Genomic DNA, 13851 nt, shown 5'->3' on the forward strand with positions numbered 1-13851 from the left:
TTTAAAGAAAAAATTGTATAAACTATATTTATTTTAAAAAAAATAGTACAAACCGACCATAATAACAACAGTACAAATAGACAACAACGGTATGAATACTAACTTATTTATTTACTAATAGATATTAATGTTGTGCTAACGTTATAAATCGTTTAAATAAATACATTTTATATTTAAAAAATAGTTAAGATCATTGTGATTATATGGATAAAATACTTAATAAATGAATATTTTAAATTTACTTTTTACAAAAAATGAATTGTGGGGCCTGAAAACAAAAAAAAAATTTAAGATTTAAAGATTATAATTATTTGAATGAGATTATTAATAAATGAAAATTTAAGCATAATTTAAAACAAACATAATTTTGACAAAAGGTTCCCAAAATTAAGCTTCACAGAACTGTACATGTACTAGTATTACAAATAAGACCTGAGGCCAAGTAAAAACTAATGTACTTCTGAAACAAAAGTTTCCAATTTTACCATGCCTAGCTAAGTATGCAAGTTTATCATCATTCTAGAACTACAGAAAGACTTGAACTAGATAGAGTCACTAAATTATACAATGAAATACTGTAGTAAAATTAACCAATATTATGGAACTATATATTATCTAAAGTACATTTAATTCAAACCATGTAGATGTATTCCCAGAATTCTGGGCATATTCAATGACAACTGTGGATGTACTATCATTGTCACTCACATGAACTTCCTTCACAAACTAGCTCAACTTCTCATAGAAAAGAAGACCATTGATAGAGAGGAATTAATTCATGATCCTGTTCATTGATGGCAAAACTGAAATCTATGTAGGAAATTAAAATGTACGTAGTAGCTCACAAATTTAATATTCATATTCACATTTATCTATATGCACCAACAGTTAGAGAATATTATTCACAGTTATCTATATGCACCAACAATTAGAGAATATTATTCACAGTTATCTATATGCAACAATCAAAATAGAAAGAAAAAAAAAACCAAAAAACTGATGCATCAAAATGATGAAGTCATAGGTGTTTCTGATGCAAAGATTTACTGCAGTTCAATTTTGGCTTTTGGCAAATGTGGAAATGTGATGCTGCTGTACACCTTGTGTGGAGAAAGGTCAAGTGCGTCATCAGTTATCTCGCTTTCGACCACTCGGAAAGCATGAGAATTTAATTGGTTTTTTTGAGTCTCCTTTGATGGTGGGGGATGGTCCCTGCATCAAATGTGACAAAGCATCAAATCTCACTAATTTCAGGATAAAATTGGGAAGGTTATTGGTTAAATTCCAAGCATATAAAATACAAACACACTGCACACAGCAGATAGAGCCTCGCTCAAAAATTAAAATTGGGAAGGTTATGGGTTATATACAAATTGCAAGCTTACATCATGCTTCACAAGAATTGCATTATTTAAAAAAGGAAAAAAGAAAAATCCCGCACTGGTAACAAAGATATAAAGATATCAAAAATGAAATCACTAGTTGCTCACCACATCATCACTTAAAACCTGTGCAAGGGCTGCAACAACTTCTTGTATAGTGGGCCGGTTGCCGGGATCATACTGCATACAATGTTCAGCAAGGAGCACTACATCTGATGACTGATTTCTCGGATATTTACCCATCAAACGAGGATCGAGAAGCATAGGGAGTTTTTTACCCAACGATATATCTAATGCCTGGCAACATGATACATGAAACATGATTATTACAAATAAATCATAAATTATTTTTTAATACAAGTCCAGAAATGCCGAAAAGAAAATTTGAATGTGCATAATTATAATGCTTTTGGCTGGCTCATAGAAAAGTGAATTGCAGAGACTTTTGATTCACTCCTATGCTTAAGTGCTCCAGTAAAATTGAAAAAAATCTGTCTAAAAGAGAATCAGTAGAAGAAAAGAAGCAGAAATTTATGAGATATCTGACATGTTTAAATGCCTAATTACCTGCTCTTCTGAAATTTGCTTTCCCGTCAGCAGATCTCGTAGCAGAAGGCCAAAACTGTATATCATGCTTTCACAAGTGATCAATCCTACAAAAAGAAAAGAAATTAATTTCTTTTCTTTTTGTAGGAAGGGTTCACGCAATTACATGGCTAAGACTTAATTGTATGACAGTTTTAATTCGAATACAAAACTAAGTACATAATAATATTTTCTTTACCAAAAACGAATAGAGCGCATGACAACTATAACATGGTCAAATATAATGGTCAACTACATAAAATAAATTTCAAGCTAAGTCAATACCGACTGTGGACAATGGAGGCCTATAAGCAATATTAGTGCTGTAACATCTAGCATCCCGGTGATTTTTTACGAGTCCGAAACAAGAAAGACAAGGATTGCCAGCCTGCAAAAGAACAAAAACATCAACAACCGCCAACACCGACATTGTTGCGGAAATTGGTATATAAGGAGATTTGCTTTATTAATCAGTTTTATTATTATCTTAAGATCGATTTCTTATAAAATTAATTACTAATACGCACCTCATCAAAAAGAACTTTATTTGGGTTTAGGTCGAAATATAAAGCACGTCCTTCATTGATGCAATATTCCAAGGCTTCTGCTATATAGTATGCGACTCTCAAGCGCATAGACCACTCCATGGTCTTCCTTTTAGTAGCTGCAGAAACAACTAAGAAATCAATTAATGTCTTAAAACATGATGGAATGAAGATACATGGAAATTTGTGCAAAATGCATATAGAACATGCTATTATCAATCTCAAGAAATAAAATTGGTCAACATAAACAACATATAAATCCATGAAAACTCAAGTGCAATTTAAGGCACAACAAGCAAAAAGATAGACGGTCAACACACCAAAGCAAGTATAATAGTAAGCAACACTTGATGAGAAACAAGTACCATCTACTTTCAAAAATTGCTGACGGTAGTTGAAAAAAAAACCTTATTTTACAATCTTGCATAATAAAAGCAGGGTATAATTTGAGCACACAGAGGTTTGCCCAGCATACTATTATACCAAACATTTTCATGCAGCAGAAAAAATGAAGGGCCTGTGTAAACCAGATGGACTTATCTCCACTTGAAAATCATTCCCAATGGAGAAAATTACAGGAACTATCTCACCCATGTATCCAGAAAAAGCACGAAGCTTGGACAGCTATCCCATCCTGTTTTTCCTGATGCCATTTTGGACACTCTAAAGACATACACTTGGAAGTATATTTTTTTACCTAACTTATACCATGGCAGTGCAAATTTAGAAATAAAATCAATCAACCACCACTAATGCTCTTCCAAAAAAAAAAAGGGTGCTAACAAAGACTTCTCACCCATATGTTTGCTGAATTGATACTGTTGTGAATTCTATAGAGGTGGCATGTGCTTACAAGGAGGAGAAAATCTGGGTTTACAGCACATTATTTTTTTGTCACATTTCCAAACAAGAATTTATTTTAGTCTCTGAACAGTATATATAAGTCCTGGCATGGCTAACTAATCTTAAATATGTAATTAATGAATGAGATTACTTGCTCCAAGAAAGCTGAATTTGTCTAGCATTGACACAAAAACAATAACAACAATACCACAAAGCTCCATGCAACACATACCGATTCAAGCGCAGAACATCAAATAGAGACTCAAAAAGAATCCTAAATTTCATTCAATGACATGACATCTACAAATAACAAAGAATCTTCTCAAAAAGAATCCTAAATTTCATTCAATGACATGACATCTACAAATAACAAAGAATCTACTCAAAAAGAATATTAAACCCAAATCAAGAACAAATACAACGGAGACATACCCTTAAAAAGATGGTTTCCCAGAGAATCATTGGGCATGAACTCCGCAACAAGAAACATCCATGGCCCATCAAAACTATATCCAATCAAAGGCACCAGTCGAGGGTGGCCCGAAACTTCCCGCTCTAATTGCCACATCCTGCAAAACACCACTCCAAATCTCTCACCAAGAATCACAACAAGATCACCAAGAAACAAGGACTTAAACAAGAACGAACCTTGAAAATGGTCGGAGCTTGACCATGCCCTATTGGAGAACTTTTTCACAGCAATTGGCCGGCCGTCACCAAGAATGCCCCTAAAAGTGGAAGTCTGGAGATCACCATCTCCCACTATCGGATATCAAATTCTCTTGAGATAATGAATTTGTAGCGGTTCATTAGGTCAGCAAAATCGTAGCTTCGGAAGGGCATCGTTCCCTCACGAAGCCTTCTTGGAGCTTCAAATGGACTCGTAAGCCTCGATAAAGGGATCAGCGGGAGCTGCGATGGCGCCGGCGCGTTCTCCACGGGGGCTGTAACGCCGGAAAGATGAGGGGACCGGTGGGGAGCTGATGAGGGAGGTTGACGTTGGTGACGGTGGCGGTGACGGTGCCGGTGGCGGTTCCGGTGCCGGTGGCGGTGGCGTCGTCGGGCGGGTCGTCGGCGGCGGGGGTAGTGAAGCAACAACCCATCGATGCGGATTTGGGGGTTTGGGGGAGTGGGAGGGAGCGTTAGGAACCGAGATGATCTCTGTTCTTGTGAAAATCGAGAAGATGATCACTGGCATTGTCTAAATGCCTCTAATCAGTTCATGCTTTTATAGCCCACGTGGTTTTTAATTATGAATTTCAATTTACTTTTACGGTTCCCGCCTATTTCTTTTTTATTTATTTATTTATTTATTTATTTATTCTTTTTCAGTAATGTTATATCATCTACATGATATTAAAATTTTATTTATAAATAAATAAAACTGATTAATATAATAAATTGAGTTATTTTTATGCCGAACATCGATAGTTCCACTCTTTTTCAAAACATACTTGAGAGTTTACGGTGTGTTTGGTGGCTTATCCTAATTGTAAGAAAAAAACAATCATAATTATACTGAGTTAATTAAAATAATTTCACCAAAAAAATTAATCAATGTCATACAATATAACATGATTTTCTAATTAATTCAGCAACTTTAATTGTTTATATTTTTTTAATAAGAATAAAAATTGTCCTTGGTATATATTAACACTTTCATGTATAATATTAAAGAACAATAACAACATCAATCACATTAATTTTAACATTATAAAAATTAAATTAAAGTTGCCTTGTGTTGAACTGAGGCAAGCCGAGTGAATTAAGTATAACAAAGGCGTGCAAATAGTCTATAAAGATGATTGATTCTATTCATGACTTTGTAAGTTCACTGATTTTGTGGATTTAATTTTTTCATGTTTGTTATTTCAATATATAAAAAAAATAAAAATAAAAAAACTTGTAATTTAACATATTTGTAAAATAGGGATAAAACTTTTTTTTGAGAATATATAATTTCTCCAGTTAAAAAAAAAAAAACGTTAACAGGATTAGCTGAATTTAGCTCATTCTTTCTTGATAAAAACAGAATCATCAATTTATTAAAAAACAAACTCATATAGCATAAAAACTTTTTTTTGTGTATATTAATCCATTCTAAAATTCAACTAAATAAATAAATACCCCAAAACCAAAAATAAAAAATTATTAAAAATCATGTTTTTCATGCAGGTAGATTTTTAAATAAATTGATAATTTTCCCCTTGGGGCAAATAAAGAATAGTTGGCATCATTTAGGATTTTTTTTACTTGAAAACCATATATCCTCGAAACTTCAAAAAGAAAGAATTGTTTATGTTTGGTTGCCATCAATCAGGTTTATGGAACATGAACATGCCACTTGCCTCAACCCAACTCTTGGCACACTAGAAAGAATATTAAAAAAAAACACATGTATTTAATTTTTAGCTTTTATTTATTCCAATCCAAATTCTCTAGACTCTTGTCTAAAAATATTTTATTTTCTCATTTTGGAAACTAGAAAGGTAGTTATATGTCAAGGGTTTGATATATGATTTATTCACATTTATTAAAAAATATAAAAGTTTTTTATATACAAAGGTTTTTTAATTTTAATTTTTCTAAGCCATGATAAAAAAAAATTATTTAAGATAATTTAATATATAGCACAACAAAATAACTAAATAATTAGAACACTTTTTTTAAAAAAAAAACTATGTACTACCTATAACACTATTAGGGGATTTTTTTTTATTGGGTTGAAAATTCATTTTATAAAAAAAGAAAGTCGTAAAAAAAAAAAGCATTCCATAGGATGTATGATGAAAAAGAATTGATCAATTAGTTTTGAATTGTTGGATTAAAACTACTTCCTCATAGATTAATTTAGTAAATATAAATATAAATACGTGAGAATGAGTTTGTGAACTTGTTAGTTTATTTGATATTATATTTGATTTGAAGTTTAAAAATTGTAACATTTATTTATATGCATCTCTATCTATAAAGAACAAAAATCTAATATTACAAGATGGAAAAAAAGAGATTGAAAAATTACACATGCTATTATAAATGTGGATATTTATATGAAATTATAAAGTTTTTGTAAAGCCATGTTCATACTTGAAAGAAAAAAATGGGAAAAAGAAAAGAAAAGAAAAGAAAAGAGAATAAAAGAGTAGGGATTCCATGATTAGGAACTAGTGATGACAAGCAAAGTTTAGCAAATGGAATCAATGGAAACTCTATTCCATTTTTCAAACCATATCAATAATTTGATTAGATCTTGTAGTCTCTGTCACACCCAACTACTCTTTGTGAAAACATTTCAAGCCACTCAATAAAATAAAATAAAATAAAAAAAAAATAAACTAGTGTCGGTGTGGAATTAAAAGTACAATAAGATTAGAAAATACCTTTTTCAAAATAAATAAATAAATTATTTCTTTGATCCACTAATTTTCTAAGAAGTACTTATATGAATATGAAGTTCTCTCCTAAAGTATATATATATATATATATATTTTTGCATACATAGAGATTAAGCTCAAAATCACTTGTTTAAGTGATTCAAATATTTATTAATTAAATTAATCCCGTTGGTATTGATAAAAAATTTTGCAACCTAAATTAAAATACTTAATCTTGTTAATATTAATGAACACCACTGTTAATTAATATATAATTTTAATTGTAATTTATTAATAAAAAGATCTTGTCACCACATCCAAACAACCAAATCTCAAAATAGAAATAAAATAAGGTGATTATGATGTGGCATATAAGATCAAAAATAGAAAAAAAAAATCTAAAATGAGCAAAAATAAATAAAACCCTAAAAAATTAAGCTATTTCTCTCAACCTTTCAAGGCACCACTTTAGTTTTAAATTTTTTAAAAAATTAAAAATAAAAAATTCACTCTGAGCCCTTTCTTTGATTTGTACTGAGATTCTTTCTGTCAAGTTTATATAATATATCAATTATAATTAAAATATGTCTTCCCTTTTGATATTAAAAATAAAAAGCCTACGTTGGTGTATAGATTAAGCTAAAAGAATTTTATATTTTTATACTTGATTATTGGCATTTATTAAAAATTAATTATTTTAGTTTAATCAATTTATGAAATTAAAAAAATGGTTGTTTGTATTCTTAATTATTACAAATTTGTGTTTGGTTGAGGAGATTGAAATAAATAATTATAATTTAACTAATTTATGTTTTTAACTAATGATTTTTTTAATAATTTATATGTTTGTTTTTTTATATTTATTAATATTATTTATTTTATTTAATTTTTGAATTTTGCAAACAGAATGTTTGCTACCTTGTTATTCCAAAATGATGTATGGCTAGAGAGGTTGAGATAAATTAAGGTAAGTCATCCTAATTTATTCTTTCTAATGTTAGCCCTATCTTCCCCCACTTGATATTTAAAATAAATTAGTTACTCTTTTGGGGAAAAAAAAAAAGTTGTTGGATATTTCCCTTATTTAATAAATTCATTAAATTTTATATTAAAATTATTTAAATTTAATTAAAAATAATCAAAATAAGAATTTTGTGATCAAAATAAAATAAATAAATAAATAAATAAATAAATGCTAAAGTAATTTTTATTAATTAATAAATTATTTTATTAGCAACTGCTACTTAAATATTGTATTAGTATTGTTTATTCATTAACACTATTTATAAAAAAAATTTATTCAAGTTTACTAAAGTTTAACTTAATTATATTAAAATTTAAAATAATAAAAAATTATTAATGTTAACATTTTTTATAATTACATAATTAAATCTCATTAAAAAAAACTTTTAATAAGTTCCGAAGTGCCAGGAAAAAAAAGAAAAATGAGCACATGGCTCGTCAATGACGTTAGCATTATTTCATTAAACTTAAATTTACTTTATTTTTTAGACATTTTTCCAAATATATAAATGAATATATATTAATATATATATATATATATATTTCGAGACTTTTTTTTTCTTTAAATTGCGTGAAAAATCCCACAAATGGGAGCAAAACCCCGAAATCCCAACCCAAAATCAGATCTACGCCTTCGCGGGGCACTGTTGCAGTCCTCTGCCCGGCCAATTCCTCTCCGTTTTCGTCCAGAATCTGCTATTTTTAGGTCGCATCGGAGCTCTGTTATGCCGGAAAACCCGTAGTTTGGGAGTAATTTGGATTTTTTTTGAGGTTTTTTCTTTGGAATTGATCTGGGATGCAGGCGGAGAGTGGGAACAGAGGCGGCGTGAATTCGAATGTGGTTTCGGAATCGAATGGCTTTGATTCGATTTCCATGGTATCGACTTCGTCCTGTTCTCCGGCTTTGGGTGTGAATTTCATCGAGCACCGGGTTTCGAAGATGGATACGCTTGCCGGGGTCGCGATTAAGTATGGTGTTGAGGTAATTGGGAGTGAATTTGGATTTTGTTAGGGTTTGGGGCTCTTTGTGGTGTTAAATGTTTTGAGCGATTGATGAAATATGGTTAGGAATGTGGTAAAGATTTGAACTTTTTTGGTTTTTAGGTGGCGGATATCAAGAGGATGAATGGCTTGGTGACGGATCTCCAAATGTATGCTCTTAAAACTTTGCATATTCCTCTTCCTGGGAGACACCCTCCATCGCCAATCTTGAAGGATGATTCGGCAAGTAACGGGTACTGTTTTTTGTTTTTTTGTTTTTATTTAAAATCTTCTCTCCAGTTGTCAGTGCTTCTAATTTTGATTGATAAATGTCGCATTCTATCTTTGTCGATCTTTTCTTCAAAATTTTGGCTCTAGTTCTTGAGTCTGGTTGTTGTTTATCATCCTTTGATAACATGTTTGATGATTTGCAAGAAAGGGAATAAAAGGATCGGCGCTTGATATTTGTACTTGTATGAATGCTGTTGTGTTGGACCTTATATAGATCATTGAGTTTTGTAAATGTTTATGAGGGATTTTGGAAGAAATGTTCTCTTTCTGTTTCTTTTCCTTGAGAAGGATATCTCTTTTGGGCTAGTGAAAGTTGAGGACCGCTAATTGTTTATGATATTTAGGTCTTCAATTTGAGGAAAATAAGGGGAACATTGTATGATTTCCTCTATTTCAGGTAACCTTTGTGTCATGAAGTTGGGGAAGTCTCCAACTTTACCTGATAATCACTTCGGTATAAAAATAACTGACATGGGAAAGAGGCTATCATATAAAAAAAAATGCCACAACAGCTTCACTTTATTTCTTCTAAAGTGAGCACCAGAAGTGTGACTTCTGTTTTACTTCCCTTTCTTCAAGGAGCTAAGGCTTTCACCTGACTTACCCAATTTAGCCACCTTCCTTAACACCTACTTAGCAAAGATATGTTTGCGGAAGTACGGAGCACTGACTTTCGATGTTCACTTTTTTGAGTTCCTTGCCCAATGATTTATGTAATTTTTCCTTTTGATGTAATGGATAAAAATGCCAGTGGTCAGCCATAAATAAATAATCATATTTATGAATAAATCACTGGACTTTGCAGGTGTTGCTATGACGAGAACTATTTAATTTGGATGAAATGCTTGATTTCCTTCCCTTTCTTTTTATTGTTAAAGATATGAGAACAACTGATTTTTTTATCTTTGAACACCAATTGTTGATTGAAGAAAAGAACCAACCCTTCAAGTTTAGTCATGATGGGGGCAAATGGATGGATATCAAATGAAGGATTGAACATTTCCACCCAAAATTTTCATGATAGTGCTTCTTTGTCATTTTTCCCCTCCCATGGTTCAGTGTTTCTATATTGGTCTTGGGCAAGTTGTTTGATTGGCAAATGATCTATGTTCATGAATAAATTTACATGTCATGACATGTATTAACCCATCTGATAGGGGGATAAAGATGCACACAATAAATCAACTATTTGTGGAGTGTTTGTTCATTGTTGCATCTGCAATAGAACCAAATGCCAGCTTTTGTTGTGCCTTATTGGCCTAGATAACTCTGATTTTTATCCCTGCCCCCCATGGGGAATAAGTTCAGCCCACCATGGGACAAACTGTACATATAGTGATTACTTTCCAGATACACATCTTTAAATTTTTTAGTGGCCAATATCTATATATATATCGAATCATGTGTAATACCACTTTTGTTGGCTATTAGAATATTCAAATATCAGTGAAAATATTTTAATCAAAATAATTCAATGTATTATATATACATATATATATAAACATTTGTGATTCGATGTTGAAGAAATTAATTTCATGTTCTATTTTTCAAAAATTTAAAAAACAGAGAGAAATGTATAACATGCCAATGGCATTATTGGTATTTGGCATTTGTGTGTGCCAAACGCATTCGAGAATAGTAACATTGTCTATCCAAACATAACCAAAATATCATGGAGATTATGAGGTAAAATGTTGGTCCTCATGCAAGCATAATAATCATCTGTGAGCTGCAAAGTCTTATTCCAAATTTAAAACATGCTACCACCAACAATTTGCTGTTTTGTTTATGTTGTAGTTTCTTCCCTATTATGCCAACACCAACAATGTGTTGTAATTTTTGAAATACAAGAATGATGATATTTGCATTTCTTTTAGTTGTACACAGCCCCCTTTATTGTTGCTAACTGGTAGCTATCAATAACTTTAGGACCCATATACTAGAGTTTCTTTTTATAGCCAAGCCTTGATTTTGTCTCCTAAAACATTGTTGAAGTAGGTCTTGTTTAATAAGTTTGGTTTAAAACTTGTTTCTGAAAATATTTTCATATTAATTTGATCATTTAAACCATTTTTTAATATTTTTATATTTCTGTTAAAATTATTAAAAACATTTAGGAAATGGAAATATTTCCGAAACAATCAATATATTGTTACAAAAGAACAATTTGGAGTAAAGAAAACATCTAACTCCATTCTTTATATCAGAAACCTTGGTGTTATGTCTTTCTTTGTTTGAAGAGAATTCACTCCCATAATTTTCCATTTCTTCACCAATCTTTACTATGAGGGGAAACAATTTTTTTTTTCCTTCGCCCATATATATATATATATATATATAGGTTTTTAGCAATTTTGGTGTTTCAATAAAATAGAAATGAAATAATCCTATTTCAACCAGCTTCAAGGAGATCATGGCAAGTTTCAGCATCACTGGTCCATCTAGGAGAAATTTCAGAATCATGATCCTAACTTTTGGTGTGAAAATCAGCTTCATGAAAACATTAGGTACCCGTGTAAACTTGTAGAAAATAATATTTCTCTATCCTGTGGTTAATTACTAAAGAAAGCAAGTGAGAATCTTCAGGGCAGGCTTTGCAATATGTTAAGCTTGTTCACTCTTAAGACAAATATCTCTTTGTGGGAGAAAGAATGAACTATTACTTCCAAGATCAAATACATTGATGGTGCCGACTGCTGAGTTTTCAATTAAGGAATGAGATTTAATCTGAGTTGAAAGTGAAGCTGTGGTAGCTTCCTTTTTCTTCCACAAATTTTTATTGCCTAAAATAGTAGACTTGTTCCTTTCTTGTTTTCTGCTTGCAACTATTTTGTTAGTTTAAAAATGAACCTTCACTATTATCTAAACTCCTAGGCATTGTTTGAGTATCAAAGTAGACGACAGCACCAGAATGGAAAGGAGATCATGCTTTGGTTAATTGGTTCAAAAAATTAGTGGAAGTTTCTAGTTTCTGTACCAATAAGAAAGAGTATTCTAGTCCAAAGTATCAATACAAGAACTAGTGCATGATGCATTAAATTAAGTTTCCTAGCTTATGATAATTTCACTTGGGTTTGACTCATTTGAGAAGGGTAGAAGCTACCTTTGCAAGTGTTCGTCACTCAAAAATTGCTATCATCTTGATTTTTACTCTTTGAAACTTTAAAATGTAGAGATTTTATAACTCGTTCAACAGAAATTTGGATTGGACCATGGATTGACAGTTTGATATCATATTCTTATAGGGGCTGATTTAGGACTTGAGAATTTTCTTTTTTCTTAGTTGCATATATTGATTCTATTTCTGTGAGTTTGCTCTTGATGCCTTACTTCTGAAATTTTATTAACTATTCAAGCATCATAGTGCTCAGAGATGGTGAAATCATTATGCTTTTTTAACTATTGATTATGGATACAACCTATATGTCAACTTCTTGTGATTAAATTATCTGATAGTTGAGGGTGTCCATCATGACAAATAGTTCAACTGACATTCTCATTGGAGTAGGCTATTGTTGACATTTGAAGTTCAATCAGTATTTAATCTGATAGTGTTTTGTTTATATTGTTTGTCTAGCTACTTCCTCTTTGTAATGAAAATTTTATTTGATTCTTGTTAATGGTTTACTTGTTTTTGACAACCACTGCTGCTAGTTGAATTGTGTATTTACGAACTTGTTTCATGATTCCTCTATCATACATTGCAAATTTGCAATTGCAGAGAAATTTAGTTTGTCTAAGAGTCTCAATTGTTATCGCAGAAAACAAACTTCAAATCAGCATAATGACGGTATCTTAGACTCATTTCAATCTCTTAAGTTGAAGCCACCCACTCACCGGAAAGTCTCAGTAGCTATGAGCACTTTGCAGGGATACTATAACCTTACACCGTCACGGAAAGCAGTGCACTCAGAAGGAACAGAAATGGCTGTATATAAAAGTAAAACAGGCAGGGCTCTCTTCTCAGAAGATGATCCCTTGCCTAAACAGTCACCTGCTTCTGATCCACTCATGAACCATCACCACAAGACTAGAAGTTTAGTTAATGGATTCTTACCTGAGAATGGGAAGGTTGCAGACCAAGCGGCAGTTATTAGCGTTGGGGAAAGCAGCGACTCAGAGAGAGCAAACAGTGAAAAGTCTGTGAGGAGGCGACAAAAAGCTGATACTGATCCTTTTTCATGGGTGCCACGAGTGCTATTTGAGGACTCCAGTGTTGTATTATCTGGGAAAACAGCGAAAGGAACAGCCTCCAAACCAAAGATTGGAAGCCAGACAGATAATGATATCATCCGGCCGAATGCCATTTCTGCTGGAGATTCGTCCATGGCTAATGCATTTTCGGCTGTTCGAAAATCGTCAAGCACCTCCAGTTTGCAAGATTCTGAGAATGGGTCTTCTGTTTGGTCACCCTGGAACTTGAAGCCTGATATGATTGCTAAACCTATTTTAGATGGATTACCTAATCCAATGAATATATGGAGAAACAAGGCGGCGTTAGACTAGTTCTGCTAATCAACATGTTGTTCCGGTCTCTCGATTTTGTTCATCTCAATCCAGTGCTCGCCGCATCCCATTTGATCAAGTTTTCCATCATTCAGCAAGTGAGACACGACGAAATATATATTGTATGTATCATTATAAGAAATGGAAATAGAAACTCAGATAAGTCATAAGTTTAGATGATCAAGCTGTTACATGTTAGGACACTGTACTGAATCTTCTCAAGTAGTGTTATATTCATCAAATGTGATATCAAATTTTTACACTATTTGTTTTCTTACTTTATTGTTTGATGTATTTCATCTAATTGTAAAGATGAAATGC

General features: G+C 31.9%; 2 protein-coding genes across 3 annotated transcripts; one reads left to right on the plus strand and one right to left on the minus strand.

Annotated features, from left to right (window-relative positions):
- Nucleotides 1-837: 837 nt before the first annotated feature.
- Nucleotides 838-4538, minus strand: LOC120271979 (serine/threonine-protein kinase BSK1-like). The gene is made up of 7 exons (XM_039278675.1): nucleotides 4004-4538; nucleotides 3788-3924; nucleotides 2495-2631; nucleotides 2253-2355; nucleotides 1950-2035; nucleotides 1491-1679; nucleotides 838-1212 (listed from the first exon to the last, which is right to left on the minus strand). The coding sequence occupies exons 1-7, from the start codon at nucleotides 4027-4029 to the stop codon at nucleotides 1129-1131; spliced, it is 762 nt and encodes a 253-aa protein (XP_039134609.1). The 5' UTR covers nucleotides 4030-4538; the 3' UTR covers nucleotides 838-1128.
- Nucleotides 4539-8331: 3793 nt separating this feature from the next.
- On the plus strand, nucleotides 8332-13795 carry LOC120272290. Of its 2 annotated transcripts, XM_039279088.1 has the most exons (4): nucleotides 8332-8458; nucleotides 8555-8734; nucleotides 8857-8987; nucleotides 12786-13795. In XM_039279088.1, the coding sequence occupies exons 2-4, from the start codon at nucleotides 8627-8629 to the stop codon at nucleotides 13528-13530; spliced, it is 984 nt and encodes a 327-aa protein (XP_039135022.1). In that variant the 5' UTR covers nucleotides 8332-8458; nucleotides 8555-8626; the 3' UTR covers nucleotides 13531-13795. The 2 variants fall into 2 exon arrangements, with proteins under 2 accessions (XP_039135022.1, XP_039135021.1); XM_039279087.1 differs by having other exon boundaries at nucleotides 8332-8734.
- The last annotated feature ends 56 nt before the right edge of the window (nucleotides 13796-13851 follow it).

This window comes from Dioscorea cayenensis, chromosome 11 (genome assembly GCF_009730915.1).
Source record: "Dioscorea cayenensis subsp. rotundata cultivar TDr96_F1 chromosome 11, TDr96_F1_v2_PseudoChromosome.rev07_lg8_w22 25.fasta, whole genome shotgun sequence".
Classification (NCBI taxonomy): Eukaryota; Viridiplantae; Streptophyta; class Magnoliopsida; order Dioscoreales; family Dioscoreaceae; genus Dioscorea; species Dioscorea cayenensis.